This window comes from Pygoscelis adeliae, unplaced genomic scaffold (genome assembly GCF_000699105.1).
Source record: "Pygoscelis adeliae isolate BGI_AS28 unplaced genomic scaffold, ASM69910v1 Scaffold63, whole genome shotgun sequence".
Taxonomy (NCBI): domain Eukaryota; kingdom Metazoa; phylum Chordata; class Aves; order Sphenisciformes; family Spheniscidae; genus Pygoscelis; species Pygoscelis adeliae.
The window spans coordinates 367,537-395,101 of NW_008824414.1; the positions used below are offsets into that span (position 1 = coordinate 367,537).

Consider the following 27,565-nt stretch of genomic DNA (forward strand, 5'->3'; position numbering starts at 1 on the left):
GAGTGGTTAAACATTGGAACAGGCTGCCCAGGGAAGTGGTGGAGTCACCAAACCTGGAAGTATTTAAAAGACGTGTAGATGAGGCGCTTAGGGACATGGTTTAGTGGGCATGGTGGTGTTGGGTTGACGGTTGGACTCGATGATCTTGGAGGTCTCTTCCAACCTTAATTATTCTATGATTCTAAGAACAACATCAGTGCAAAGTTCTGCCTTTTGTTTACTAGCTAAAGCTGACTACAGTTTTAATGTACAGTAGGATTAAAGCTAGATTTTCCCACGAGAAGTGGGAAGAGAGATGGAACAAATTCATTGTTACGGAGCAAGCATTTGGCTGTGTTAAAATGAGTCGTGATTTTATTGTGTCAACCTTATCAAGTGGCCATGTTGGTTTATATGGTTCCTCTTCTCGATAACTTTTGACTCTGTTGTCTGACTTCCACCAGTGCTGACACTTAAAGAAGTCCCAAAGCATTGAAGTTCCTAAATATTTGACGTTGGCAGCTGGATGAGAGAGACAGGTGTGTGTCCTCACTGAGGGAAGTGCAACACGTAATATAATAGAGCAAATACTTTAGTGCTGTAAATTGTGCCAGCCCATACAGCAGCATGAAACCAAGCATCATCTTTTATGCCACCTACCTTCCAGTGTTCCCACACTTTTGAAGGCACAAATGACCTCTGCTTCCCACCCCGTTTTCCCTGTCTGTTCCAGCTGCAGCCTCAGCCCTTGGTTTCACAAGGCGTTACCGTTCCTGGCAGTATCCTCTTAAGACATCACCGTGCCTCTCTTCTTCCCAGCCACAGCACCCAGGTATTTTTACTGGTACCAGTAACAATGTACCAGTGGTGAGAATCAGCTCCCTCATCTGATCTGGCATATGTGACCACAGCCTCGGGCTGAATCGGGTAGCGCTTGTTCTGCTGAGTGCTCAGTATCCTGAACACTTACCTGAAATTATCCATGCAGTTGTTAACTTCTAAGATATGTACAGTGTAAGTAAAATATCTATGGATAACTAGAATTGATACAGTCTATGGTAAAAGTAAGCTAAGTCAAAGACTGAAACTCTGCTGGGAGATAACTGGAATTATTGGAAAATAATTGGAAAAAACAATTGGAAATAACAAAAAAAAAAAAAATTGGAAATAACAAAAGAAGGTTGACATTTTGTCCTGTGATTTCTGTGGACTATTCGTAACAGTTTTGGAGTAGGATCAAAGATGCACTTAAAAGCAGGACTTCAATCTTAACTTAATCTGATTGTTAGCAAAAGGAGTCAAACTTTACAGATGTTACACGAGACTAGATTATCACAGAATGGTTTTGCATTTGTACTGGACTTTACTCTCTTCAGGTACTTTCCAAACATTTAATTGTGGTAAAGAATCAGCAGAAAATGAATGCATTCTATAAAAAAAATAAAAAATATTGCAATGCAGAACGTAGAAAGTGCAATGCTTAGTTGTTAATGCTTCAGAAAAACTAAGAGGCAGACGCAGAACAGATTGGCAAGTACAAGACAAATTTCTGTGGTTTGATCCACTCCGGTGTAAGAATGCGAAGACCATGAATGCTCCACCACTTTTTCCTCACTGTAAAAATGGATCTTTTGTTAAGTATAAGTCCCTGTGTGGTTTTGGGGTTCAGTGCTCGCTGTTGGAGCACTCGTGGCATAATCCACATGTAGGAGAGAGGGATACATTACCCACTCTGTCCTTTGCCTGATATGGGGCTACATCTTTCGGTTGTTGATGATCATCTCAGTTTTAGGAGGGATCTTGGGTCAGGATTTAACCAAACCAAACAGACATTCATCAGTTTGGTGCTGGGTAAAAAACTGCATCTTCAGTGTTTTGACTGCTTGAATTGTCTGTGTGGTAACCTGCAGAGTGGATTTGACATTATTTTGGAGTTTTTAAAAAAATGAGATAAAATGAGATAAAGTAGTTTACATACTCTTTCAGATAAAAAATATTGTAGTTCATCGTACAAACCCCCAAATTCTTGCAAACCTTGTTGAATTTGCAATTCTGCAGAGTGCACCTCAGCTACAGAAATAGGCACTTTGGGGAAATACTACATGAAAATTGAGCAAAAACCATGGACAGCCCAAAGCAAAGCCCGTGCCCAGGCTGCTGCTTTTAAAGGAGATTTAATGCTTTACCTTGTATGTTGGTACCTTAAAGCTTAAATATCTCACTCTTTGTTTTCCAGACAGAAGCAGTCTTCGCCAGCCAAGAAACCAGCAAAAGTATTTCACAATGGATGTAGACGATGAAGAAAACATGAGTAAGAAAGATGTGCTTATTTACACAGTAATAATCATTTCTGAAGGTGACTTTTTCTCACGAGCACAGGGATTACTGCAAAGAAACTTCGGAAGCATAAATTAAAATTATTTCTTTGTATGTTTTAAAATACGGTATAGAAGAGTGAATCAGAGCTTTTGCATTAAAACTGTTTAAAAAACACATGGTTATATGCTAGTCTAGTTATATCTTGTCTCATATTTTTCTTCCAACAACTTACTAATCAAACAAAATATTTTCCTTTTTTGAACTAGCAATGAAGAAAAGAGGGAGGGTAGCGCCGATGCCAAGGGTTAGGGACCAGTCAGAAGAGGGGGGTGAGACAAAGGAGATGGAGTTGAAGTGTGTAAAATAAATGAGGGAAAGCAGAAATGGAGGAAGGAAAAGCAAAAGGAGGAGCTAGAAGAGATCCCTGCAGGTCTTGCATAGCTGATTATTCTTATTAGATGCTGAATGTTCCAACCCTGAGTTACTGAATTATTAAAGTGCATTTAAGCACAAAAATAGTCAAATGTAGTGATCATCTCGATGCATACACTGGCAAAGTGCTGCGAGGTTGCTAACTCTGTGGTATAATTAAGATCTGATAACCTGTGGAGAAGTGTTCTCATTAAAACGTTATAAAAATATTTTTACTATTATTGGCCTTTCAACTATCTTTTTTTGTGAATGAGAGAAATGTTCTGTTGCTGCTATGCTGATGTGCTGTGCCTGACTGTAAATAATTGTATATGATGTAATAACAGATGTGCTTATTTTTCCCCTAAGTGACGATGGCTAAACGGTGCATCTCTGGCAAAGCTGGCAAAGCCCAGTAGTGTAGGAGCCTTCGGAGCAGAAGAGTTGTAGTTCAGCTCAAAGGAGTTACAGAACATTTTTATTGGGAGATAAAGTAGTTAGATCATTGTGTTAATTAAAAAAAAAAAAAAAAAAAACACCACCACCACTACCACAAAACAAAAAACCACCACACCACCACCCCAAAAAAACCTCTAAAAGTATTATCTGGACTAGAATGCATCTTTTTTCTTTGACTGAAACAGTGAACTCAAGTGGAATATGCTTGCTAACACTTTCTTTTCCTTGGTATATACAAAATTACTTCAGATGGATGCTTTAGCTATTTCTAAAAGTGGTCTCTCTAAGGTGGACTTCAAAAAAAGTAAGAGCTGTAATTGGATAATTCACATAAGATAACTTTCTGGATAAAACATCCCCTTATCTCAATGAGGAGTATATCTGAGCATGAATAAAAGGTGTCTTCCTGAGCTGGAGAAAATATCATCTCTTTACAGGGGCATTCTGTAAGTGTCCTTAAGCAAAATACTCAATTTTTGTCTGCTTCTGGGATTTTTTTTTTTTGTGTTAGTGCATCAATATGGGAAACCATTCGCTGAACTTTTTGTCTTGTCAGGAGGTTGGCTCCATGGAGTTGTTATAGGTTTGGGGTATGCATTTGTATAACCACAGTTGTCTCCCAGAAGTATGTTTTGAGATGTCATCTGTACCATGTTTTTGAAAGGAAGCTACAGATAACAATGTCTACTTGGATGAGCCCAGTTAATAGAAGTTGCAAGAAGACCTTCCTGCGTCTGTATGCCCACACAAACATCATGAATTTGAAATGTTAAATCATCAGATTTGGGGGGGAGAAATCAAAGTTCAAATTCTTAAGTTCTTCACCTTGATTCGTGGAAAGATTTTTTTTTTTTATTTTTTATCATTCTGTATTTTTATATCTCTTAAGATTGTGAAGTGCAATAGCAGAAGTTGCCTGTTAAATTTTTTATTATTTTATGTAACTCCTTTTTGGGGAAGTATCTTACAGGAAAGGAAGGTGGGCATACGCAATATTTGTAGCTTGCAGTTACATAACTAGAATTGCTCTGCAGAAGCCAGAATTAAAATTATATTGGTTCAGCTGAAATGTAAGACAGTGAGGAGGTTACATTAATATCCCTGAGAAAATACAATGTTTCAGACTTCAGGTTTTAAGGTCTTCCTCCTTTATCCATTGAACATAGAGAAGATGTTACAAGAGATTTGGGGAAATTTGTTTTTTTAGAATGTTTTTATTTGGTTTTCTGTTGCTTTGCATCAGGGGTATGTCTGCAGCACTCTGAACGTCCCAGGAATCTGTGCCAGAAGTCCATCTGCATATTATCTCAGCATCAAATCCCTACAGAGAGCCCTGCGGAAGCATCAATACAGTAGAAATAAATAATGTGCTAGGTGTAAATTCACCCTGTTGCCTGTTCTTATCAATTACCTTACGGGCAAGGGGCAAGTGGGGCATTTTGCAGAACACTTGGGACACTAGTATGTGGCTGTCCTGACCTTTCTCTTTGATCATTTTCCCCCTTTTTTTTCTAAAAAGATGCTCAGAAGAGATCACATGTTTTTTTCTGCCTGTTTTTTATGAAAAAATGACTTATTTAGAATTTCCCCAGGCCAATAAGTAAGAGCAGCAGTATAAGGGGTAGCTAGAAACATCTTTCGGTTCAGCTAAGAGTCATCTATATTTAATTAAGTGTGCTCCAGATCAGACAGAGCAGGGAGAGTGTTGTCTCTCAGCAAGCAGGTAATGGAAGTTCCCCAATGGATGAAGTATCTTAATTACAGACACTTTTTAATTACAGGGAATAAAACCAAAAATAAATGAACACACTCAGAGGGAAGATTTCTTTCTTTATTGGCATGAAAATTTCCTGTGCCTCTTTCCTTCTTTGAGTGCTCTCGGGTTTGTGAGCCTCTCAAACAAGATTTCAGGGGCAGGACTTTTCTTCCACTGAAGTTGTTGGCTTGTGATACTGTCAGCTACAATTTTTACTAAGGCTGCTTCCACAGACATCAGTCAAATCTCTAGTCAGAGCTGCCAACTATTTTTAGTGACTAGAAAATAAGCTAGTCTTATGAAAAATGTCTTGTTCTTAAATTATGGGTAGTAATGTTTAAGAAAACAGGACCCCATTATCAAGTGTTTATATCTGTATTAATGCTACTTTAAAGTGTTGAATACACAGCAGCTGTGATGGACCTCAAAGGACTCTCTAAAGCATTAATTCCTTGAAAACTTATTTAAAGACTGGAAAACGCATAGACTTGAAAGTATATTTAAAATCTAGGATTTGACATGGAGTGGTGGTCCACGTCTGCCATGACATCTGCTTTAAAGCAAAAAAATTTTGCTCCTTTTGGGTACTGATGCTCCCAGCCTGAGCTATGATGGCATCCTGAATCAGCCAGAGTTTTCGGGGGGTGAAGATGCCCTCCCCCACTCGCTTTGGAATGAGTGAGAGACTCCCCAGAGTCTTACTGTCTCTAAAACAGCATATTATGAGAATGAAAAAGACTGCAGAATAGAGCAAGAAGAGCAAATACACAGTGCATCCAGCTGTGGGTCTGCTCCTCCCATGTCAGAAAGCATGCAGGGGAAATAAGGAGCTGCTCTGAGAAGAAGAAGATGACCTCAGGACAAGGGAGAGTTAGAGCCCTGTGGTGTAGAGGAGGGATGACAAGGTTGAAATACTAGAGTTCTGTATAAAATCATGCACAGCGCAGGGTGTTTAATATTTGAATCATCAAATTGAAAAAATAGCAAATAGAAAACAATAGATGCATTAAGTGAGACTAGCAGAGGGGGGTTCAAAGCAAGCAATGGGAGATATTTTCATGCAATGTATAATGAAATTGTGAAACGCATTGTCCAGGACATTGTGGATACCAAGGGTTTATGGGGTCTTGAAAAGCAATTAGAAAAATTTCTCTGGGACAGCCCAGAGCTGCAGCTCCCTGCAGGCTGAGAGGTTGCCCTGGGGAAGGGCTGCTGTGTCCTTGCTCTGGTTTGATAGCCTCTCTTGGGGTCTGCTGGTGGCCCTGTCACAGGTGGGGAGCTGGGCGTGGTGAGGATGAGCTAGTAAGGCCCTTCTTAACTTCTCTAATAAGGTGAGATGCCTGGAAGAGGGAGAACTGTTTCTGAACAGCAGGGAGGGGCTGGGCTGGAGGAGTTACTCTGTGTCTGAATATGGACAAGATTAAAGGAGATGACTTTTCTGACTTTAACAGGTGGTGATAGCTAATCTTACTTTTTGACTAATCTGGCAGCTCTTCTCCAGCCCTGAGGTAATTAGAGGACCTCACCACTGCTGGGCAGGACAGGCTAAAGAAAAGGACTGAAAGCACATCTTCACCCACAGCCTGAGAAGCAGTTGCTCTTTCTTGCAGTCCAGTGACTCTCTGGGTTGAAACAAACCCGGGTCCTTCTGGTTTGCATGGAAAGTCTTTTTCTTTCCATTGTGTGCAAGGCTTGGGTTTGGATCACCTCCATGATGTAGAAACTTGCCTACTTTCATGGTCTCTGGGTTTGACTCAGGCTGCTAGCTCCCTGCTTGCTTTCTCTCCTAGTTTCTTCCACCCTGCAGGCTCTCCAAAGCTAACAAGCCTAGTAGCTCTCAGGCAAGGAGTAGTTTTCTTCCCTTCTTATTGAGACAAGGTAAGCATGCAAGTTTCTTTCCTGCTTCCTACAAGTTCCCCCTCTCTGTCAGGGCATCGTTTCCCCTACCTGTGTCATGAGATGGATTAAGGAGTTCCTCCAGCTGCCGTACTTACATGCAAGAGTTCTTTTTTTGTATGTTCAGCTGGAGTCTACTCAACTTGTATTTTCATTCTGTGGTTTCCACAGGCACTGGTAGTAGTCTTCATATAAAAAGATAGATAAAAACGGAGGCCGTTAATTAGTGTTAACTAAATTATTTCTGTTTAGCCTAAAAGTCATATTTGTTGATAGCAAATTCCTGGTGCCGCTAGTAAGAGCAATGTTCCAGAAACGGTGTTTTAGATGAGATTTAATTTTTGGAGATTACAGCTTCAGATAAGAAACTCACTGTAAGGAAAGATTTAAAACTTCACTCTATTGTCCTTAGATTCCTTCACCACATATATATATATAAAGAATATATATGCATGAACACTGTGTATTGACAGTTGTGGCCCTATAGCACACATTCTGCGGGTAATATAATTTGTGGCTGAACGTTACAAGAGATACTTTATTAAATTTAGCAGATTTCTAGCAATTAAATGCTTCAGAATATTTAGTTTTTCATTCTTGACTGAATTTAATTGACTGAAATGTAATGTTCAGTACTGTAAAATTCTTCGTTGTGCTAGTGTGATGTAACAAAATGTGTTCCTACTTTGGCTTTTTCTTTTGATCTTTTTTTTTTCTTCTTCTTTTTTCTCTTCGAGCACCGAAAGGAGTAACCTATCGAGCTTTTGCTGGAGGATGTTATAAATGAAAATTTAGTAACCGTTCCATCAGCTTTGTAACCTGGGCGAAGTGATGTGTGCATGGTAGGGGATTCTTAGGGAAGACTTAAAGTGTGGCTGAAATTTGTCACTGTGAAAGGGAGCTTCCACCTTGGTTTGCTATCATTTAAATTAATATTTATCACCCAGTATCAGTGTAGTTGTAATATAGATATTTTTAAGTTTTGGAACAGAAGAGTTGTTAGAAATACTTGACCTACTAAATTTGCCTTTCCATTCACAAATGCCAATATAAAGCACAAATAAGTAATTTCCTTAGTTTCTTTATCAGGGTAAAAATGAGGTCTTTGCAGTTATAGCAAATATAATTCTTTAAATATACCTCTGATGTATCATTATCCCAACTTTCTACTTTAGAAAATAAATCATTACATTAATATTGCAATGCCTTCCCCCCCCCCTTAAAATATCATTGTGATTGCGCAGCTTTTGTCACACTTCTTGTATTCTGCATAGTCTTAAGAGAGGATCTTTATCATGATTTTTTGGTTTGTAACTCTGTGACAGCAGTTTTCTTACTTTGCAAGGAATTACAAAATAGCTTGTAAATGACAAATATAAGGTTTCTTAATAGAAGGCTGTGTGGAAATTATATATAAAGTAGTCTTGTGGTCATGCTGGTACAGCAGGCAGCTGTAGTTCCTGAGTAAACTGGGGTGAGGTGAAATGAACAGCTAGGAAAAGCATAAAAAAGAATTTAATTCAGATAATATGGAATAGCTAAAGAGAGACAAAAGCATTCAAACACTCTTCAGTCAAGGTGCCTACTAAAGAACTGCCTAATTTTTCATGGCTCAGGTTTTATGTCATCTCTCAATTTGAGCAACTAAAATCACTGAGGAAAAAAATGTAACATGAATAAAATAAGAATAAAGTAGAATTAAATATCCATCTCCTAGTACTGCTCTTAAGCATCCATTTTTATTTTACTAATGGTAGTTCTTTGTTTTATAGACGTATACTGCAATAACTTATATTTCTGGTTTAAAGCATTTTTCAGGCCAAACGTAACTTATGAGTAAAAGTTTTGTTCCAGTGTGATTTAATGAAAAAAAAAAAAAAAAAAGCTGCAGTGTTTTATTACTATATGATTGTATCAAATGTGTAGTTTGAAAATCTTTCCTGAGCGTGTTACTTCTTGAATTATCCAGAGGTTGTATTGCATTATTGTTATCTCTGGTTGTATTGCAAAACATTTAACCTGTGAGCACACATCACTTAACCAGTTACAAAGAGAGATAAAGGAATCTATAAATTTTGCATTTACAAGATCCTGCAACGAAGGCATTGTAAGTTACTCTTTCTGGGCACCGCAGGTTCGAGCAGCACTGATGTTAAAGAAAACCGCAACGTGGACAACGTTCCCCCCAAGGACGGCAGTGGGCAAGGCGCTGGGGAGGGGACGCAGCTCTCCAATGGCGGAGGCAGCAGCAGCAGAAAGCGTCCTTTGGAGGAGGGCAACAATGGCCACTCCAAATTTCGCCCGAAGAAGAGGAAGAAAACGCCCGGCCCCGTTCTGCCAAAGAATGCCCTGATGCAGCTTAATGAGATTAAACCTGGTTTACAGTACAAACTCCTCTCCCAGACGGGGCCGGTCCATGCCCCCATGTTCGTGATGGCAGTTGAAGTCAATGGGCAGGTGTTTGAGGGGTCTGGCCCAACGAAAAAGAAAGCCAAGCTTCATGCTGCCGAGAAGGCTCTGCGGTCTTTCGTCCAGTTTCCAAACGCCTCGGAAGCCCACCTGGCAATGGGGAGGACTCTGTCTGTCAATACAGACTTCACCTCTGACCAAGCGGACTTCCCCGACACCCTTTTCAATGGGTTCGAAACGCCAGTCCCTTCCGATGCTTCATTTTACCTAGGGTCCAATGGGGACGGATCCTTTAGCTCTAGCGGGGACTATGGTTTGCCATCGTCTGCCATAGCCAGCAGCCTTTCCCAGTCGCCTCTTCCTGCACCATCACCCTACCCCTCCGCCAGTGGGAAGAACCCTGTCATGATCCTCAATGAGCTGCGGCCAGGGCTGAAGTACGAGTTTCTCTCGGAGAGCGGGGAGAGCCATGCCAAAAACTTTGTCATGGCCGTGGCAGTGGACGGTCAGACTTTTGAAGGCTCAGGAAGGAATAAAAAGCTGGCAAAAGCTCGGGCTGCTCAGTCGGCCCTGGCATCCTTGTTTAACATGCAGCTGGACCAGACCCCATCTCGACAGCCCATTCCCAGCGAGGGGCTCCAGTTACACTTGCCACAGGTGAGAAGCCCTTTGGGTTTTGTTGATGTCTTTGGGTAATGACCAAGAGTAGCCAAGTCATGCGTATTGAGTCAGCTTGAACAGCATTTCTGCTGTTTATTCTGCTTCTGTAGATGTGTGTGTGCATATATACATATATATGTATGTATGTATTTGGTGATTTATCCACTTATGGCTTCTGACAATTGCATGAACTCTGTATTCTGTTGGACAGAGAGGAGGCTTTGTTGCTGATGCTTTCAGCCTTGATCATGTCACGTAAGAGAGCACTAAGCCCAGTGCAGTGCCAGCCTGGATTATGGTTTGTCCTGAGGAAAGGTTGAATCGCGTCTTGCTCGTCTTAGGCAGCAAGGCTTAGATGGAGTTCAAGTCAGAATTACTGCTTTAAGTAAAATTATTATTTGATACAACAGTTTTTAGCAGAGAAGAAAATCGTTCTCTTCTGCAAACTGAAATTGTTGGCATTAATAGAGCTGAATAATGGAAGTCAAGGACAGATTAAGTGAGGCTGATGCAGTCGTCACGTTTTTCTAGGGTGTAAATAAAACAACACACTCGCAGTGCATATATCCAAGACATGGTTAAATAGCTGACATCTAAAGGATTGTGCTCTAATCAAATTAGTTAATAATTATATGCAAATTACTTAGGCAAGTAAATCTGGATGATAAATAGTTTAAATCAAATAATTAATGAACTGGGGAAAGTATCAAACATACCAGACATAGACCAGAAATTTAAAGTAACTAGAATGGAGTGTTTTTTTCATTTTTTAATGAAGAAAAATTGTCCTTTATTTGCTTGCTTGTGTTTCTCCCCAGTCAAACTACAGTAATGATTGTTCGACTACCCTCTTTCTACTGCGTCTCTTGGATCTTTTTAATGATATTATATGCCTGTCTAAATTCAAATACTTGCCTATGACTTTTTTGCAACTTTCTATCTGTTTATTATGAGAATTTCAAGGCTTTGACCTTTTCTATCTCAAAAACATTGTTTTAGATTTCATTAAAATTGTAAGATACTGGTCTGATATGATAATGTGGCGTTGAAGAGTATAAGTAGATGTCACTCTTTTAAGTATGTTTTTTTTCTCAAAATGCATGGACAATATGCATTGTTTAGAAATTCCTGTATGCTTTCTAATGTTGCACAATTATTGCATTATTGATGAATGTTTCCTTCATTTTCAAATCTAGGATCATGCTATTTCAGGTAGTTATGATTTCTTCAGTAGATTCAGTAATTTCAGACTGCATCCTCTGCTGTGCTTTTAAAAGTAGATTTGGCCCCAGACACCAAAAAATATTCACTGCCAGTAATTTATGTGTTATTAATTCTTGAATCAGTAAAATGGTGAAAACTGGAACTGGAATAGGGAAGTGGGAAAGAGAACGAGGTAAGACGTCAAAGAGGTGTCATTCTAAGAGGGTAAAGTTGTTTCTCCACCCAGCAGCCCAGCATATAACAGCTTACACAGCCTCTTTTCTTTAAGGGACTTCGATGGACTGCTGGGCAGTGCTGGGTTTTTCTGAGCTCCTTGCCTTTGTCAGGTTCTGACCGAGTCACGGGTAGTTGTCCCAGAGCTCATGGGATGATCAGGGCATTTGAGCCTAGGGTATGGTGTTTAAAAATCAAAAAATCAACCCATGCAAACACTATTTTTAATTTTTTCCAGCGCTCCTACACTGACCTTGATACCCATATTGTGTACAACAAAGCATGCCCCAGGGCTAGCTTGTGTTTCACCTGTCTTACAGTTGTGCACTTTAAAAGGCTGCTGCAGTGTGGAGGAGAACCCAGTGGGCTTTAGGAGTAATGCTGAATGCGCTGGGTGGGAAGGGGGAGGTTACTAGTGCTGCCTCATGTAGACCCAATTCAAAGTCGGTTATTTATTCAGAGGCTTTTGATCAGCTTGTTATCAGGACGTCATTGTCTTTTCTGTACTTCATTGTGTTGTATTACTCTGCTTTTAATTATAATTAGCTGTCAAGTTACTGGAATTATATCAGGTCTGTTACATATTAGTGATTTTGGTCTTATATGTATTAATGATTAATAAGGGATTTAAGCATTTGTGATGTTTTCAGGTCCTGCTTTATTTATCTTTTTTTTTTTTTTTAGCTCTGTGAGTTGTTTTATTTTTTTTGCGGAGTGTTTACTCAGGATGTGTAAAGATGTTAAATTTGGAGATAATCCTAAAGTGGGTGAAGTCGCAAACATTGGAGAGTACAGGAATGATGTAAATGAGGATAGGATTTGTTATAACCCATAGACCAAATAAAATGCTGATTGGGTTGGAAAAAAATGGAAGCTAGAAACATGCAAGGGGAGGAAAAATACAAATACCAAATGCTTAGTGGAAATAATGAAAGTACATTGTGGTTATGCCGATGAAGATGTTGGAACTGACTGCCCGGGTGACAGGCTCGAAACCTGCCTGTAGCTGGTGTGTTAATTTGTGGTGCCTTGTGAGAAAAACCTACAGAGTGGAAAGAGGCGAGAGGAGAGATGATCCCTGCTCCAGTGGTGGTCATGAGTATCGCCTGAAATGCCTATTTGTGATCCCGTGCCTCCCGATAGCTGCAGGCATTCTGGAGAAAATTAAATGCAGAAATATACGTGCAAGCTATCAAAAGGTACAGAATGGTGGTTGACATCAGAAATCAGCTTATAAAATGGACGTAGGTGTAATCTTATGGTCTGTAGAGTGGGTTATCGAGGTGCTGATCCTGTGGTTTAATACATATAAAACCAGCCTCTGCAAAGTAAGCTTATCTGCTTGCTTACAGCTTGACCTTTTGTGAGGGACAAAGCAATGTTGCCTGCGGTGAGGAAAATCTCTTTGCTGGGAAAGTGAGTTAAAGCCACTAAGTCACTCAACATATGCCTCAGAGCAGATGAAAATGCCCTTCTGAAAAAATCAGCCCTCGTGCATTTATTACCTTGGCAGCGAGTGTGTTAAAATAGAAGAGGTTGTCAGTCTTGCATTATAGGGACTTGTATCTCCAAAGCAAAGAAGATATTTTTATGGTTAGCTTTGTAAATTGATAGCCATCCTCACTTTACCTCCCACCCCTCGATGCAAGGGGGTGACCTGTATTCTGCAATAAGCCGCAGGACGTATCAAGGACTCTAAAATGCACGTTCTTCAAGTTTTATTCTTTTCCATGGAAGAAAACTGCATGTTTCAGCTTAATTAGATTAATATCATTAAAAAGTTTAAGTGCATGGCTTGTCATAGGTCTGCAGAGTTGGTAGGTGATGAGAACTGGAGAAGACAGCGAAATGTGAAGAGTCTTTTAAAATCACTTCTGAAAACAAAGGGGTCACACATTTATAGATGAAGCATGGAAGTTGATGTGACCAGGTTTTTGAAAACTGTTAGTGCAAGGTCCAAATCTGATTTCTCGGGAAAAGAGTACCGTTGAGCACTCGATCACAGCAAAAGCCATGCTGGGCCAGGCAAAAGCTCCTTCTCACACATCATCCCATCCCCAGTGCCATGTTCCTGCCAGCAGCCCCAGCACTGGGAAGCGGGAGGTTTGCAGGGCATGCTGGTGCTGGCTGAGGCTCTCTCCACCCGTGGAGCCAGTCCTGCTGCTGAGCATGCCTTGGACATCTCAGGAGATGGAACATCTCAGGAGCAGCGGATGCTCTGTTGGACTTCCCTATTTCTTCATTTTTGATCTCTTTATCACCCAGAGAGAAGTCTCCCAGAGATCACTTGTTTTCTCTCCTTTTTTTTTTTTCCCCCCCTTAGATGCTCCCTGCTTCCCAAGGAAGCCCATGAGGGGTCTCTCACCTCTGTCAAAGATGGGTTGGTGCTGTCCCTAAAAGAAGTACTCAGGCCAGTACCAAATGCCTTAAAAAAAACTGAGAAAAGGGCATATTGGTAGCAGTCCTTCCCCAGTATGTGCTTCTAACCTTCAGCAATTTGTGTCTCAAGGATTTTCTCAGCCAGAAATGGTGTCTTTCCATCTGAGAGTCCTTAATAGATTATTGTTTTCCCTCATGAATTTCAACCCTTTCTTGAACTTCTCCAATCTTTTAGCTTCCACAGTACCTTGTAGCAATAAGTTCCACTGTTTAAGTATGTATTGCAGGAAGAAGAGTCTCATCCAGTTTGTTTTGAACGTGTGGCATGCATCCTCGTGTGCCCTAGGGCACTTGGTGACTTTCAGTAAAGTCTGCTGGTCCAGGCTGCCGGCATTACTGATGGAAACGGTTTCCATCAGATGGTAGGAATCTGCTGGTGGAGGTATCCTCTTTAGGCCACTAATGGCCTCTGTTAGGAAAACCTCCATATTTATAATGATAGTTCACAGATTTCCTCAAACTGTTTACTTAAAGATAGCTGATTAATCAGGATGCAAAGAGGTGGAAATTAGAGAATTGGAATTGTAAATACTGAAGCTTAAAAATAGTTATTTAGATTAGTGAAAGCTGGACTATTGTGAGAGAAAGCAACTTGTGCTAGACAAATAAGCAATGTAGCTGCAGATGAAATTAATCTTAAATAATCCACTAGAGGGAATACTTTTAATCGTTCACCTAATTGTGTTGCAAATTCAATTCTTCCTGTATATCATTGTGGACAGACATAGAAACAAAACATTTAAGCAGAAGAAATGGAGTGAGAACCAGTACTGCAATGGTGACTCTTACCTGAAGTGCTATGTTAATCCTGGTTCAACCTGGGGCAGGAGGAAACTATAAAAGAAATATTCTAATATAGGAAAGGTATACAAATTAATGATGAAAATGATTGGAGATCTGGGAAAGCTGCTTCTGCAGAGGTACTGAAGAGCTCTAGGCAGTTTATTGCAATAGACTGCTTAGTGTATACAGGAGAATGAGAATGTAACAGATTCAAACCTAGCAAAAAGATAATACTGAATGTGTTTATGGGAATTAATGAGTAATATGTTGGAATAATTGCTATGGAATTGGCAGAAATGTAAAAGATACATTTGCATAAACAGGGAGAGAATCTACTGCCAGGTAGCAGTTCCTTTAAATAAATACAGGGAACTTGGGAGCACTAGGAAATAATTACCCTGTTTTATTAGCATAGATATGTTTACACCTTCTCTGAATTGTGTGCGCTGATCACTGTCAGAGGAGAGATAACGGACCTTGATTTTACCTAGTGGGCACTGTCACTGCTCATCAGCTTGTGAAAGTTCACATAAGCCCTAAACTGTGAAGATAGGAAGAAATAAAGCTGAGGGAGAACATTTGTGCTTGAGAAGGATCACTGGAGATCCAAGGAGAGCACAAAAGATTGGGAGGTCTTGGGTCAGGTCCCCAGTGAGAGCTGGGTGCAGTCAGCCCACGCCGTGCCCCTGCTCCCACTGCCTTTGGTTCCACCACGTGGGTGCTCACCAGCATTCATCCAGGGTGGTCTCTATGGCCTGCCAAAGTCTTCCTTCGGACCCAGACAGACCTGAACTTCATCAGCTTCAGAATATTTTAAAACATGGATGGTCAGGGGGGTTCTGCTACAGCATTGCAGCAAGATATATATTAACCAAAATCAGTCTGTATGTGTAGAGAAGTGGATTCACTGTAACTTCATCAGAGAAAGGAACGACGCACTCAAAATAGCTTTGAGCTCACATGCCTTAACGAGCAAACTGTCAGCTATTTTAGGTCTTTCCTTTTTTGAATTACCCAACTTTGAATAATGATTTAATGCAGGAGCGGGGGTAGAGAACTGCATGTCAGATGTTAGGGCACTCACTGGGAAGGTGACACACGAGTTCAATTTCTGTTCCAATTAATATTTATTTATATGAAAGAGAGTAGAGTCAGAATGAGAAGTGAGAGATCCCTACGCAGGCTGGTCAGTGGCCTGGGCTTGATGTGGAGACAGCTTCAAGTCCTTGGTTTTGAGATGGGGACAGCAAGGACAACATTTTAGGCCAGTAAGTCTTGTTCCTGACGCTGCAGCGGTCTGTTCATAGCCTGCCTTATTCCCATCTTTTCCATGCTCTTAGTGACTCTTAACTATGTTAATGTAATAGACCACCTGGGAGAAAAGGATAATTCGTCTAATTTATTGGGTGAGTATTCTTATGAAAGACCAAAACCTTAGTCACTAAATCTGTAGACATTTAATAGTGTTTATTCCTCACCACCCACCTGTTGTCATGCAACTTGAGTATCAAATAGAATTAAAAAATCTTTAATATATCTGCCTGTTTTCTGGCTGTGATTCCCCCCCCCCCCCCCCCCTCCCCCCCTGTTTTTTTTTTTTCTTTCTGTTTTTTTTTTAAATCTCTAGTGGTCATTTTGTCTCGCTTGAGTTCTGCTTAGTCCTTCTTATCAGCCCTCCCCAGTGTCTGGCTTCATGTTCATTCAAGCATTTTTAGGTTTTCTTGTCAGCAGCTTAGTTCCACACTGTTTGAGATGCAGCCCCATCCCATCCTTCTGTGCCAGCTTACATCTTCCCAGAGGGACTCACCGTGTTCTTACTTGTATACCAACACCACAGTTTCCTCTGCTTTGCTTATTATGTGAAAAAAATAATCTTTTTTGGAAAAAGCTAATGTGTCCACCCTGTATGCAAGCATCCTACCCAATTGCTGTTCAGGTAGCCTTTTTGTCAGCAGTATTGGCAGGTAACTTGGCCATGGGTTTCTTCCCAGAAACACCTGGCAGTTTCCATTCCCACCTCTTGATGAGAACCTCCTCAAGCCAGCCCTCATTCCCCCCGGGAATAGGCAATCGCATGCCTCTGTAGATCAGCCTCTGTTTGGCCAGGTAGGTTGAGGATCTGTACAGTGAGTTACCCGTGTTCAGTGATCCTGGAAGAAGCGTTCCTCTATGTTCACCCTTGGCAACCGGTCGGTTTTGGTTCAGCATTTTGGAATCACCATTTCTGGTATGTGCTGAACTTTGTGTTTTTGTGTAGCTCAATGTTGGAAAAGACACCTCCAGTTACCAGTCATCATGCTCACTTTTTTTTGGAGAAGGGGTGACCTGTATTGTGTATCACCTGGATGGCAAGCCTTTCTGGCAGGCTTTGAAGACTCTCTGAGTCTACATGTATTCTTTGTGGATCAGGTCCATCCCTATTTGGAAAAGTTTGTTTCACTAGTATATTCCATCATAATGTCATTCAGCATGATTTTACATTGCCGGGCAGCTTGTCAGCTGCCAGCCGTGTTCTCCTGTCCAGCACATCATGATGTAAAGTAGAGCAGAAAAATATATGTATTACAGAAATGAGAGCATAAAACTTGCAGCTGGGAAGCAGTATCCATAATTATGCAATGGGGCTATGGATAAAACACTGGAACAGGGACTCTGTTTCTTGTCCCTGCAGTGATCTGCCCGTGTCGCTGCAGGGAGGTTAATCATTTAAGCCTTTTGTGTATTCATTTTCCATTTGTAAAACCAGGGTGATAATAAAACTGTCACTCATTATTTTTATTTTGTGTATTTACCTTGAAGTTCAGCTTTCTGCATTAGGTAAGTACTAGCACAGTTAAATGCAGATTTTGTGCTGCGTGGTCGTGGTGCTGTCAGAGCACAGACTGTAACACAATTTTGGGTCCAGCAGCTAAAAGACCTTGTTTGAAAATCAGTGCCTGACCAGACATGTTCATAGCCTCTGAGTAAAATTGTGTTCCTGAAAAATTTCTCAATCTGTTGATAAGAGTTTCTGAGTTGCAGTCCATTCAAATGCATCAAGAAAATTTGTATTTCCAATGTCGAGAGTCTTCTGACTCTACATGTTGTGCAACTGCAAAACATTGACCAACACTTGGTGCAGATGTGACCACAGTCACCACCGACTGCTGGTCGCTGTCTCCAGTCAGATTCCGGAAAAAGCTGTCGAGCTCTGAAATCATGAGACATGAGCTTTAATTGCTTCCTTCGCTGCTAAAGCTTTTCCAGAAGGAAGTTAACATGGAGAGCTCCTCCACGTTATTTCTAGGCTGTCGGTTCTCATGAGCGTTGTTAAGAAAATGGTGGTGAATCACGCTGGCAGTCTTCAAACGCTCTTTTTCTTTTCTTTCTTTTCTTTTGACCCTGGTAATCTGTTTTAGAACTGATTGTGTTCAAGAGTTTGTACTGTTTCAAGTGGGTGCACCCAAGCTCTGTATACTGCTGCCCATCGGCCCTGTTGATTTGCCTTGGGCCCTCTGGAGGGGTGAGAGTGGTGATCTTCTTCCATTACTGAGAGCCCAAAGACAGTTTGTAAGCAGAAGACCCTCATTCACAAGCATCCTTTTGGGCTTGATGTAGTTGCTTACCTGTGTGTTTAGCACCACGTTGGATGCTCTTGGGTATCTAAGACATCTGCATGGCGCTGGCAGGTATGACACAGGACCTGTGTCCTTCTGGTGTCTCAACCTGTGGGCCAGGTGGTTACCCCAGAACATCTCAGATACTGCTGGGTGCCAACACGGACAACCGGATCAAGCTCTTCACGCCTGGCGCTCCGAGATAGGGACCTGAGCTCCCTCCCCAGCTGTCTATTCCTCCTCTCCGGCTGCTGGTCCTGGTGCTGGTGGAAGATGGGTGGGGACAGGCTGCCCTGTCTCTCCTGACGGCCTGGGGACCGCTCATCCATGCCGTCTAGTATGTAACTTGCCTTTCTCAGCCACTCCCTTAGGAACAACCAGCTATGCTAGTGATGCTGTTGCATAGATTGCCCTGGTTTTCAGTTTCTTTTCAGGTGAAAATTCAATAATTTGATCTTGACTCATCTCCTCTAGCTGTTATGGTTCCAGCTGCCTTAGAAACAGGAGGTGAGATTAGCTGCAGTGTTGAACTGAACCGTCATTCAACAAGAGCAGGACTGGTATTTTGAACTTTTCCTTAATATTAGAAGTTAGCCCCCCTTACAGCCTGACTGACGTTGCTTGCTAACCCTGCTGGCAAGATACAACAAGGCTGTGACTGTTATTGTTCAAGTTTTCCTGAAGGTGAAAGAGATAAATCCTTCCTAATTTTGAGATAGCTTATTTTGGGTTATATATTGACATTTCCTATTCCTGAATTTGATATGTCTTGTAAAAATAAGAAATAGAAAGTGTTTAACCAGTGTTGAAAACAGATTCATTCTTATTTATGTAATAGCTAGATAATGAATTCGATTGTTATAAAAGGTTTACATGTTGGTTTGAGGAGCCTGGTTTTTGCACTTCAATCGTCTTGTCAGGTCCAATGTTGAGGATACTGAAATGATGTGTTTTGAGGTTTGAGCATGAAAGTATAGACATATCTGTCTATCCAGTTGTTCTCCCAAGCCTCAAATGTTCATAACGATCATGAGCATTAGGTACTTTGATGCTTGGCTTAGGGCTGTTTGACCCTGTTTTAATAGACATGGAGCACATAGAGCTCTGCTTCCACTTATAAAGAGCTGCGAGTGCTCCGTATGCCTGAAAATTGTACGCAGCCACCTCCTTGACATATTACTGATGCCTCAATGTCCATTTTTGAAGTGAACAATAAAAACATGTTTAATTTATTGTGTAAAATCATTTAAAAGTGCAGATCTTTATAACCTAATGCTGCTGTAATTTTAAAATTATTTATTTAATTTTCTAATGTGCATTTCTGTGTGATCCTACAGGTTTTAGCTGATGCTGTTGCACGCTTGGTTGTAGATAAATTCAGTGATTTGACAGAAAATTTCACATCTCCACATGCACGTAGAAAAGTCCTTGCTGGAATTGTCATGACAACAGGTAAAGGAAGAAAAAAAGTACTATTTTAACTGCTTAAATATGAGAGCTCTGTTTGCATTCTAGGAAGCTATCTTTTTTCAGTCAACCAGTACTGAAATCTATTTTTACTGTTTAATCTTTAAGGTGCACTATATATAGCAATTAAAACTTGGCTAAAGATAATTACAGGAAAATTAGACCTGCAAATACTTCTGTTTCCACAGAGTTCCTGTATTCTGCCTGATTGAGACATCTGAGATAACTCATGATCTACAAAATACATGTACCTTTTAAAATTAATCATGCAACTTTTTGAAAGTAAATCTAAAATAAATATCACTGTGTCGGTCACACAGATGGCATTCTTGGGTTTTGGCATTGTCATGATTTAACCCCAGCTGGCAACTAAGCACCACACAGCCACTCATTCACTCCCCCTCCCGGTGGGATGGGGGATAGAATCGGGAGAGTAAAAGTGAGAAAACTCGTAGGTTGAGATAAAGACAGTTTCATAGGTAAAGCAAAAGCCGTGCACGCAAGCACAGCAAAACAAGGAATTCATTCACTGCTTCCCATCGGCAGGCAGGTGTTCAGCCATCTCCAGGAAAGCAGGGCTCCATCACGCGTAACGGTTACTTGGGAAGATAAATACCATCACTCCGAGCGTCCCCTCCTTCCTCCTTCTTCCCCCAGCTTTATATGCTGAGTATGACGTTATATGGTGTGGAATATCCCTTGGGTCAGTTGGGGTCAGCTGTCCCAGCTGTGTCCCCTCCCAACTTCTTGTGCACCCCCAGCCTACTCCCTGGTGGGGTGGTGTGAGAAGCAGAAAAGACCTTGACTCTGTGTAAGCACTGCTCAGCAATAACTAAAACATCCCTGTATAATCAATACTGTTTTCAGCACAAATCCAAAACACAGCCCCATACTAGCCACTGTGAAGAAATTTAACTTACCCCAGCCAAAACCCAGCACAGGCATTTATGTAAGAAATTATGCTTGCTTTCCAAGTTTTTAAGGTTTTGCACTTTGTTAGTTATTCTTGCTATATTTTATTCTTAGTGCTCTGTGTCTCAGTCATTTCAGTAAAAATATCTGAAGAAAGCAGTTTATGTTTTGGCAGCTGACACTGGTGTGCATGAGCAAGCAGCAGTAATGTCGTGGTTCTCTGGTTGTTGGCACAAGATCCGTGCTCTGCCAGATCACCCAAAACAGGGAAGTTCCGCCCTAATCTGATCTGCAACCACGCTGCTACTGAATTTTCCTCAGGCTAAGATTTATCTTGGTCTTCAATCCATCTGAACCCTTATCATAGAATCATAGAATCATTAAGGTTGGAAGAGACCTCCAAGATCATCGAGTCCAACTGTCAACCCAACAACACCATGCCCACTAAACCATGTCCCTAAGCGCCTCATCTACACGTCTTTTAAATACTTCCAGGGATGGTGACTCAACCACTTCCCTGGGCAGCCTGGTCCAATGTTTAACCACTCTTTCAGTAAAGAAATTTTTCCTTACATCCAATCTAAACCTCCCCTGGCGCAACTTGAGGCCATTTCCTCTCATCCTTTCGCCAGTTACTTGGGAGAAGAGACCAACACCCACCTCGCTACAGCCTCCTTTCAGGTAGTTGTAGAGAGCGATGAGGTCTCCCCTCAGCCTCCTTTTCTCCAGGCTAAACAACCCCAGCTCCCTCAGCCGCTCCTCATAAGACTTGTTCTCCAGACCCCTCACCAGCCTCGTTGCCCTTCTCTGGACACGTTCCAACATCTCAACATCCTTCTTGTAGTGAGGGGCCCAAAACTGAACACAGTATTCGAGGTGCGGCCTCACCAGTGCCGAGTACAGGGGCACGATCACTTCCCTGCTCCTGCTGGCCACACTATTTCTGATACAGGCCAGGATGCCATTGGCCTTCTTGGCCGCCTGGGCACACTGCCGGCTCATGTTCAGCCGGCTGTCGACCAACACCCCCAGGTCCTTTTCCGCCAGGCAGCTTTCCAGCCACTCTTCCCCAAATGTCCCTTGATGGGACATTCATTTTGGGCCTGCCATGAAATGCCCCCAATTAGTTGTACAAGTCAGATGAATATTGGTGATAAATGTACAGCCTTCCCTTGGTGATTTGGGCAATGCCAGCCCTTTCCTCCTGTGGGGATGTTTGTAGGGGTCTCCTCCATAGAGCAGAGAGGTCTGAGGATGCTGGTTAGGGTAGATGATAACTGCATGCTCTAGGGACAGGGGACTGTGACAAGGGGACAATGTGGCCCAAACTCTGTCACAAGACATCCATGGTGAGCTGACCCTGCCCAGCAGTCAAACACCCACCCAGCCTCTCGCTCGCTGCCCTCTCCTGGGGCATGGAGAGAAAATGGAAGGAGGGTGAGAAGACTCGTGGGTAGACAAACGCCGTAACCTTGAATGTCCTCTCTTCCTTTCCCTGAGCTCTTATTGCTGAGCACAATGCTTATGGTGTGGGATATCCCTTGGTCACTGTCACTCAGGTGTCCTGGCTGTGTCCCCTCCCAGTCTCTTGCCCACCCCCAGCACACTGGCCTTTGGGAGGTTTGGAGAGAAAGCCTTGACAGTCCACAAGCACTGCTCAGTGTCAGCCAAAACATTCATATGGTACCAACACCATTTTAGCCCCAAATGCAAAGCACTGTGAGGAATGTGCTGTAGTTTTATTTAATATATTTTGTGATATTTAACAAGTTTTTGTTGTAATTACAGTCCTGTGTCCACAATTCCCAAAAGAGCCATGTGATCAAAGAATTAAGATTTAATTAACATGTGAATACGTTTTGATTAACTGAAGAAATATCTTTACAGAAAATTAGAAACCATCTTTGCATGGATACGTGTCTGGGGAACCCCTGGAATTAGATGACCCCATTGCACAGCCTTGTGTTGCAGAGTGAAGCGGCTCCCTGCTTCTCCTCCATGGTTTTCTCCTCCAGCCCTGTGGGCAGGAGGGGGCAGCTGGGCTCAGGTTCATTTTTTTAAGGCTGTGTATTTCATCAGGTGTGAGAGCTCAAACAGTCCATGTCTCAATTACCTTTTTAATTACTCAATTACCAATTCCCTTGCTAATTACTAGTTATGCCCCTTATGTCGGCACTGCTGTCGCGCAGCCAGGTGGTTATGGGAGGATCCTTTACTCTAGGTGCTTGGGGTGCATTGAAAGTGGTTTTTCTGCTTTTCCATACCACAGTAACTATTCTGTGGGAGGAACACAGCAGAAGGCGTTTGGCAGGGCTTGGCTGCTATCTGCCTCTGCTGGTGAGGCCTCGAGAGCTTCAGAGGAATTAGTGTGGCTTGCTGGGGCTTTTTTTGCTGAGTGTTTTGCTAGAGGGATGTAACATTTTGACCTGTCTTTCTGAATTCTTCATGCAGCTGACCTTTTTTTGTGTGTGTGTGATAAAGACAGTTCTCTCTATAGAAAACACCCAAAATATTTTTTTAATTCTATTGTACAGAATAATTTAATACCAAGAACTACACTTCTACAAGCATTACACTGCTGATAAGCTTTACAGTTATTTATGCATTCAAAATTCTCCATTCCCTAGTCTTACCTTTGCTGTTATTGGCTTAATACCCTTCCGTAATGTGTTGCTGCTTTAATAAATGAGTGCCTTTCAGATTTCTAAAGTCACTGTGAATATCTGCATAGGTGGCCAGAAGGTGCATGCTGGAAGCTAGCTGGCTGCCTGGGGCTCAGGAAAAAAGCACTGTCTTTAGAGCTTAGGCTTTAATAACTCTTCCTGAAGCAGCAATTTTTTTCTGCAGGTTTTCAATTTCTAACTTGTCTGAACTCCAACATGAAGAACTCACAAGAACCATAGACCATACTGGTGCAGGGAGAGTATGGCTGTATGAAGCTTTTGCTTTAAGAAAGTATCAGAAGAAAAAACTTCTTTTTTAAACAACAAAAAAAAAGGAGCCTTGTTTGGGTTCTGCAAGAAGATCACTTGCTAGATTATTTGTGATTTTAATTGCATCTTCTTCCTGAAATTTTGTTTTGCAGGTACAGATGTGAAAGATGCCCTGGTAGTAAGTGTTTCTACAGGAACAAAATGCATCAATGGTGAATACATGAGTGATCGTGGTCTTGCATTAAATGATTGCCACGCGGAAATTATATCTCGCCGGTGCCTGCTTAAATTTCTGTATACACAACTTGAGCTTTATCTAAGGTAAGCTGGAGGGAAAAGGAAGATGAGCTGATCACACGGAGCTCAAAAGGTGTCTGTGTAAAACACCTGTCTTAATTATTTCAATGTGAAACGCTTGTCCTGTTGCATTAGGATATTTAATTTAGAACTCAGATCCTTTGCCCTAAAGTTTGACTTTAACAAAACATGTATTCAGTTGGGTGTCAATCATGAGAGGGGAGGACAGAAAAAATAGTAGGGAATAATTTTGTAAACTGTAAACATGTAAATCAGAATAATCTCAAGTGGGCTAAAGGGTGGTGATGTTTCATTTGCTGGTAAGTGCCTGAAAGCTTTTGACATCTGGAGATGTCAAGGGCTCTCTATTTCTTGTCTTGATGGTCTTTTAATTTTGTTAATTCTAATAACTGTTAGATTTGTACTATAAAATTTCCAGACAACCTCTGTTTGTTTTTAATGCCTATTAAGACTGCCCGTCTTATGGTTATTTATGTGTTAATGTCAGTTTTGACTCCAGCTTTATTCTTTGTTTCAGCAATAAAGAAGATCAACAAAAATCCATTTTTATCAAATCGGAGCGAGGCGGGTTTAAGCTGAAGGAGAATGTGCAGTTTCATCTCTATATCAGCACATCTCCTTGTGGCGATGCTAGGATTTTCTCACCACACGAAGCAGCACAAGAGGGTATGACAGCAGTCCTACTCAAGCAAGGGAGTTTAAAGTATTCTTTGAGCATGTACAAGTGGCACAGTTAAAATTTAGATGTCTTCTTTCCTTTTAGTGTAGATGTGTGTTAGACAAAGATCTCTTCAAAAAAATCTGAGCTGTTCTTCCTGTGTGGTAGAAGTTAAGTATAGACTGATCCACCATGTGGTCTTGAAGAGGCTGAATGCTAGCTGAGATAAGCCAGTGAGTCAGCAAGTATTTGTACAGAACTAACTGAACCGTTTCACTGTTTCCATCTTTTAACGGTGGTTGTCTGCCAGCCCCTTTCTTGATCTGTCCGTTAACTTCATTCTAACGCTGTAACGTGTAGAACAGAATTGAAGAGCTACCTGCTGCGTACTGCTCCTTCGTGGAAAGCTTGGTTTAATTGCAAGTGTGTTTTAGAAGACAGTATTTGTGAGAGATGTCTGATGCTGTAGCTAATTTGCAAGGAGCAATATAAATTGTTATGCAATCCAGCAGTTATGCAAGCAAATACCTTTAATCGACTCTTCTTATTGTCATGCTATCTGTAAAACAATTTGAGAATGTTTCTCAGCTGATTGTAAGTCATTTTTGTCATTTAGATCAAGGGGACAGGCATCCAAACCGCAAAGCAAGAGGACAGCTACGGACAAAAATAGAATCTGGGGAAGGGACCATCCCCGTGCGCTCTACTACCACTATCCAGACGTGGGATGGTGTATTGCAAGGAGAAAGGCTACTTACCATGTCCTGCAGTGACAAGATCGCGAGGTGAGATATCAAATGATTGGTTTCTTTGCTATTGCCTTTTATTGCTGAACAAAAAAGGAGGGTTGCATGATACTTGCAGTGAACATGCAGGTTGTTGATTGGCTTATTTCATTGCTTAGACATAGCGTGGGGGTGGCTATAACTCCAGTGATAAAGCTCTGATTCTTCACTTGCAATTGGTATCAGACCTTCTGCTGGCTTCAGAGGCAAGGTGAAGTCATTATCTATCATTCCAGCCACTTCAAGTCATATGACAGCTTTGTTTTGTATTTATATCATTGGGAAATAGCAGAAGAATGCTTCCCCCCCCTCCCCCCGCAAAGTAGTATAGCATTAGCAAAACAGTGCAATAAATATATTACAATAGTTATATTTCGATAACTTTCTCTGACAATATACATCCTTGCCCTGTCATTGGAAATGTTCAAAGTCAGGTTGGACAGGGCTTGGAGCAACCTGATCTAGTAAAAGGTGTCTCTGCCCATGGCAGGGGGGTTGGACTAGATGATCTTTAAAGGTTCCTTCCAACCCAAACCAGTCTGTGATTCTATGATATCAAAGATACATACATTTTCCATGGAGAGATTTAGATTTGTATTATTTTATACAGGGAAAAAGTGTTCCAGTTAAAAAAAATCTTAATTGATGGGCACTTTTAATTTTTAACTTTAAATCTATTTTTAGTTTAAACATTTTTACTGTAATTAAATATTTTGTTTCCAGTACTAGTGCTTTTATTTATATTTTATCTGATTCCTTCTTTGTTGTCCTTTTTGACAAAGATTGAAAGATTTTTTTTGTTCAAAATCATAAATGGAAAAATGATTACCGCCCAAAAGAATTTAGCAGCAATATCCTTTAACAAGTATCAGAAGTATGGGAGAGTTGCAACATAATTTTTTGAAATGAGTCTGTGTGTTTGCAGCCTCTGTGTTCTTGCAAAATAGATGAGAAATGCCAAGTTTTTTCAGCTGATGATATTTTAGTTATTTTTTAATAGCTCTGCTGTTTTGTCAAGTCACAGTTAGCCTGATTCAAAATTTATTAAGTGTATTAGGTTGGAACTATTCTTCTGAACTGTGTATGCCAAATCAAAAATACAGGAGGAAGGTTATGTAATCACTTTGTTCCTCTAGTCTTGTCTCAACTAATCAGCATCTCTGCTGAAGGAAGACGTTTTACTTTAGTTTAAATCCCCCTAACATAAATGGATAGGGTCTTTCAGAAGCTAGGACAGTGGATTGTTGAAAGGTACTTCTACAAAAATGACATTTCGGTTTCTTTTATAATATTTTCAATAAAATCCACCCGATAAATTCCCCAGCTTCAGGCCAGGGACTTCTCCCAACCACCTGACACGGTAATCGTGTCACATTCATTTGACTTCTTTTATCACATCGCCATTTGCCATTAGTGCAAATAAAAAAAAATGAAGACAGTTGTTGAGCTAGAACACATTTGACTATTTTGTTGATTTTGTGTGATGCAGAACAGAATCCATCTCTCGCTTGCGTAGCTAGCTGTCACCTCTCCTTGGGGCTAATGGGAATAATTTTGTTTGTGCCAGTGAAGGAAGCAAATAGAACCCCTTGAGACAGAACAAAGACTGTATGACGGGTAAGGAGGCCCAAATTTTCATACTCTTTTTTTCTTTTCTTTTTTTTTTTTTTTTTACATTTCCCTGACACTTATGACCGTGTTTTGTCCATTTACATTTGAAAGAATGCATTGCTCTTTAGTGTCCATCAGTCAGTCCTCCAGTATGCCTGAGCCCTGTGAACTTCCACGGAGCCTTCCCAAAGGTTCACAGTCCCAGCCTGGAAAAGACATGGATAAATTTGGGGTGCAGGAATCTGTGTGGATTATATGTGTAATCCAAGCTGTTATTTCCAACCTCTGAGAGCTTTGTTGCAGTGTGCTGTTTAGCACCCCCCTAAGCCTGGTAGGAAGATCCAAGAAAAATTGCGAGAAACATGGAAAAGCCATGAGTGTAATCCCATTTGGGTCAGAAGCATTAGAACAGGATTATCCTAGTGTGTTAGTGCCTGGTGACACTGCAGTATGGTGTTAGGGTGGTTTCTGTGACAACAGTAACTGTTTTGGGACATTAATATACATGCATTTGTTTTAAATGTATCCTAACCTTGTTCCATGGTACTTTATGATGACTGGTTTTTGTCATTCTCCATTTGATGTGTTTTTCTGCCCACATTCATTCTAAGTTTTTTGGCTTCAAATAATTACTTAACTTCTCATGAAACATTCCAGTTGTGGCTAATGTCTTGCTGAGAAGAGCAAAATTTTTTTCACCCTGTTCCTTTAGTAGGAAGGCTGTAGAAATTGAGAAG

At 41.1% G+C, this 27,565-nt stretch overlaps 1 protein-coding gene across 1 annotated transcript in view; it reads left to right on the top strand.

Annotated features, from left to right (window-relative positions):
- The window catches only part of ADARB1 (adenosine deaminase, RNA-specific, B1), a 64,043-nt gene that overhangs the window by 17,519 nt on the left and 18,959 nt on the right, over window positions 1-27,565 (top strand). Inside the window, exons 2-7 of the mRNA XM_009320764.1 lie at window positions 2,216-2,290; window positions 8,955-9,886; window positions 19,482-19,596; window positions 23,609-23,777; window positions 24,292-24,440; window positions 25,049-25,217. Coding sequence (XP_009319039.1) covers window positions 2,263-2,290; window positions 8,955-9,886; window positions 19,482-19,596; window positions 23,609-23,777; window positions 24,292-24,440; window positions 25,049-25,217 — 1,562 coding nt within the window. The 5' untranslated portion in view covers window positions 2,216-2,262. The remainder of the gene's footprint in view (window positions 1-2,215; window positions 2,291-8,954; window positions 9,887-19,481; window positions 19,597-23,608; window positions 23,778-24,291; window positions 24,441-25,048; window positions 25,218-27,565) is intronic.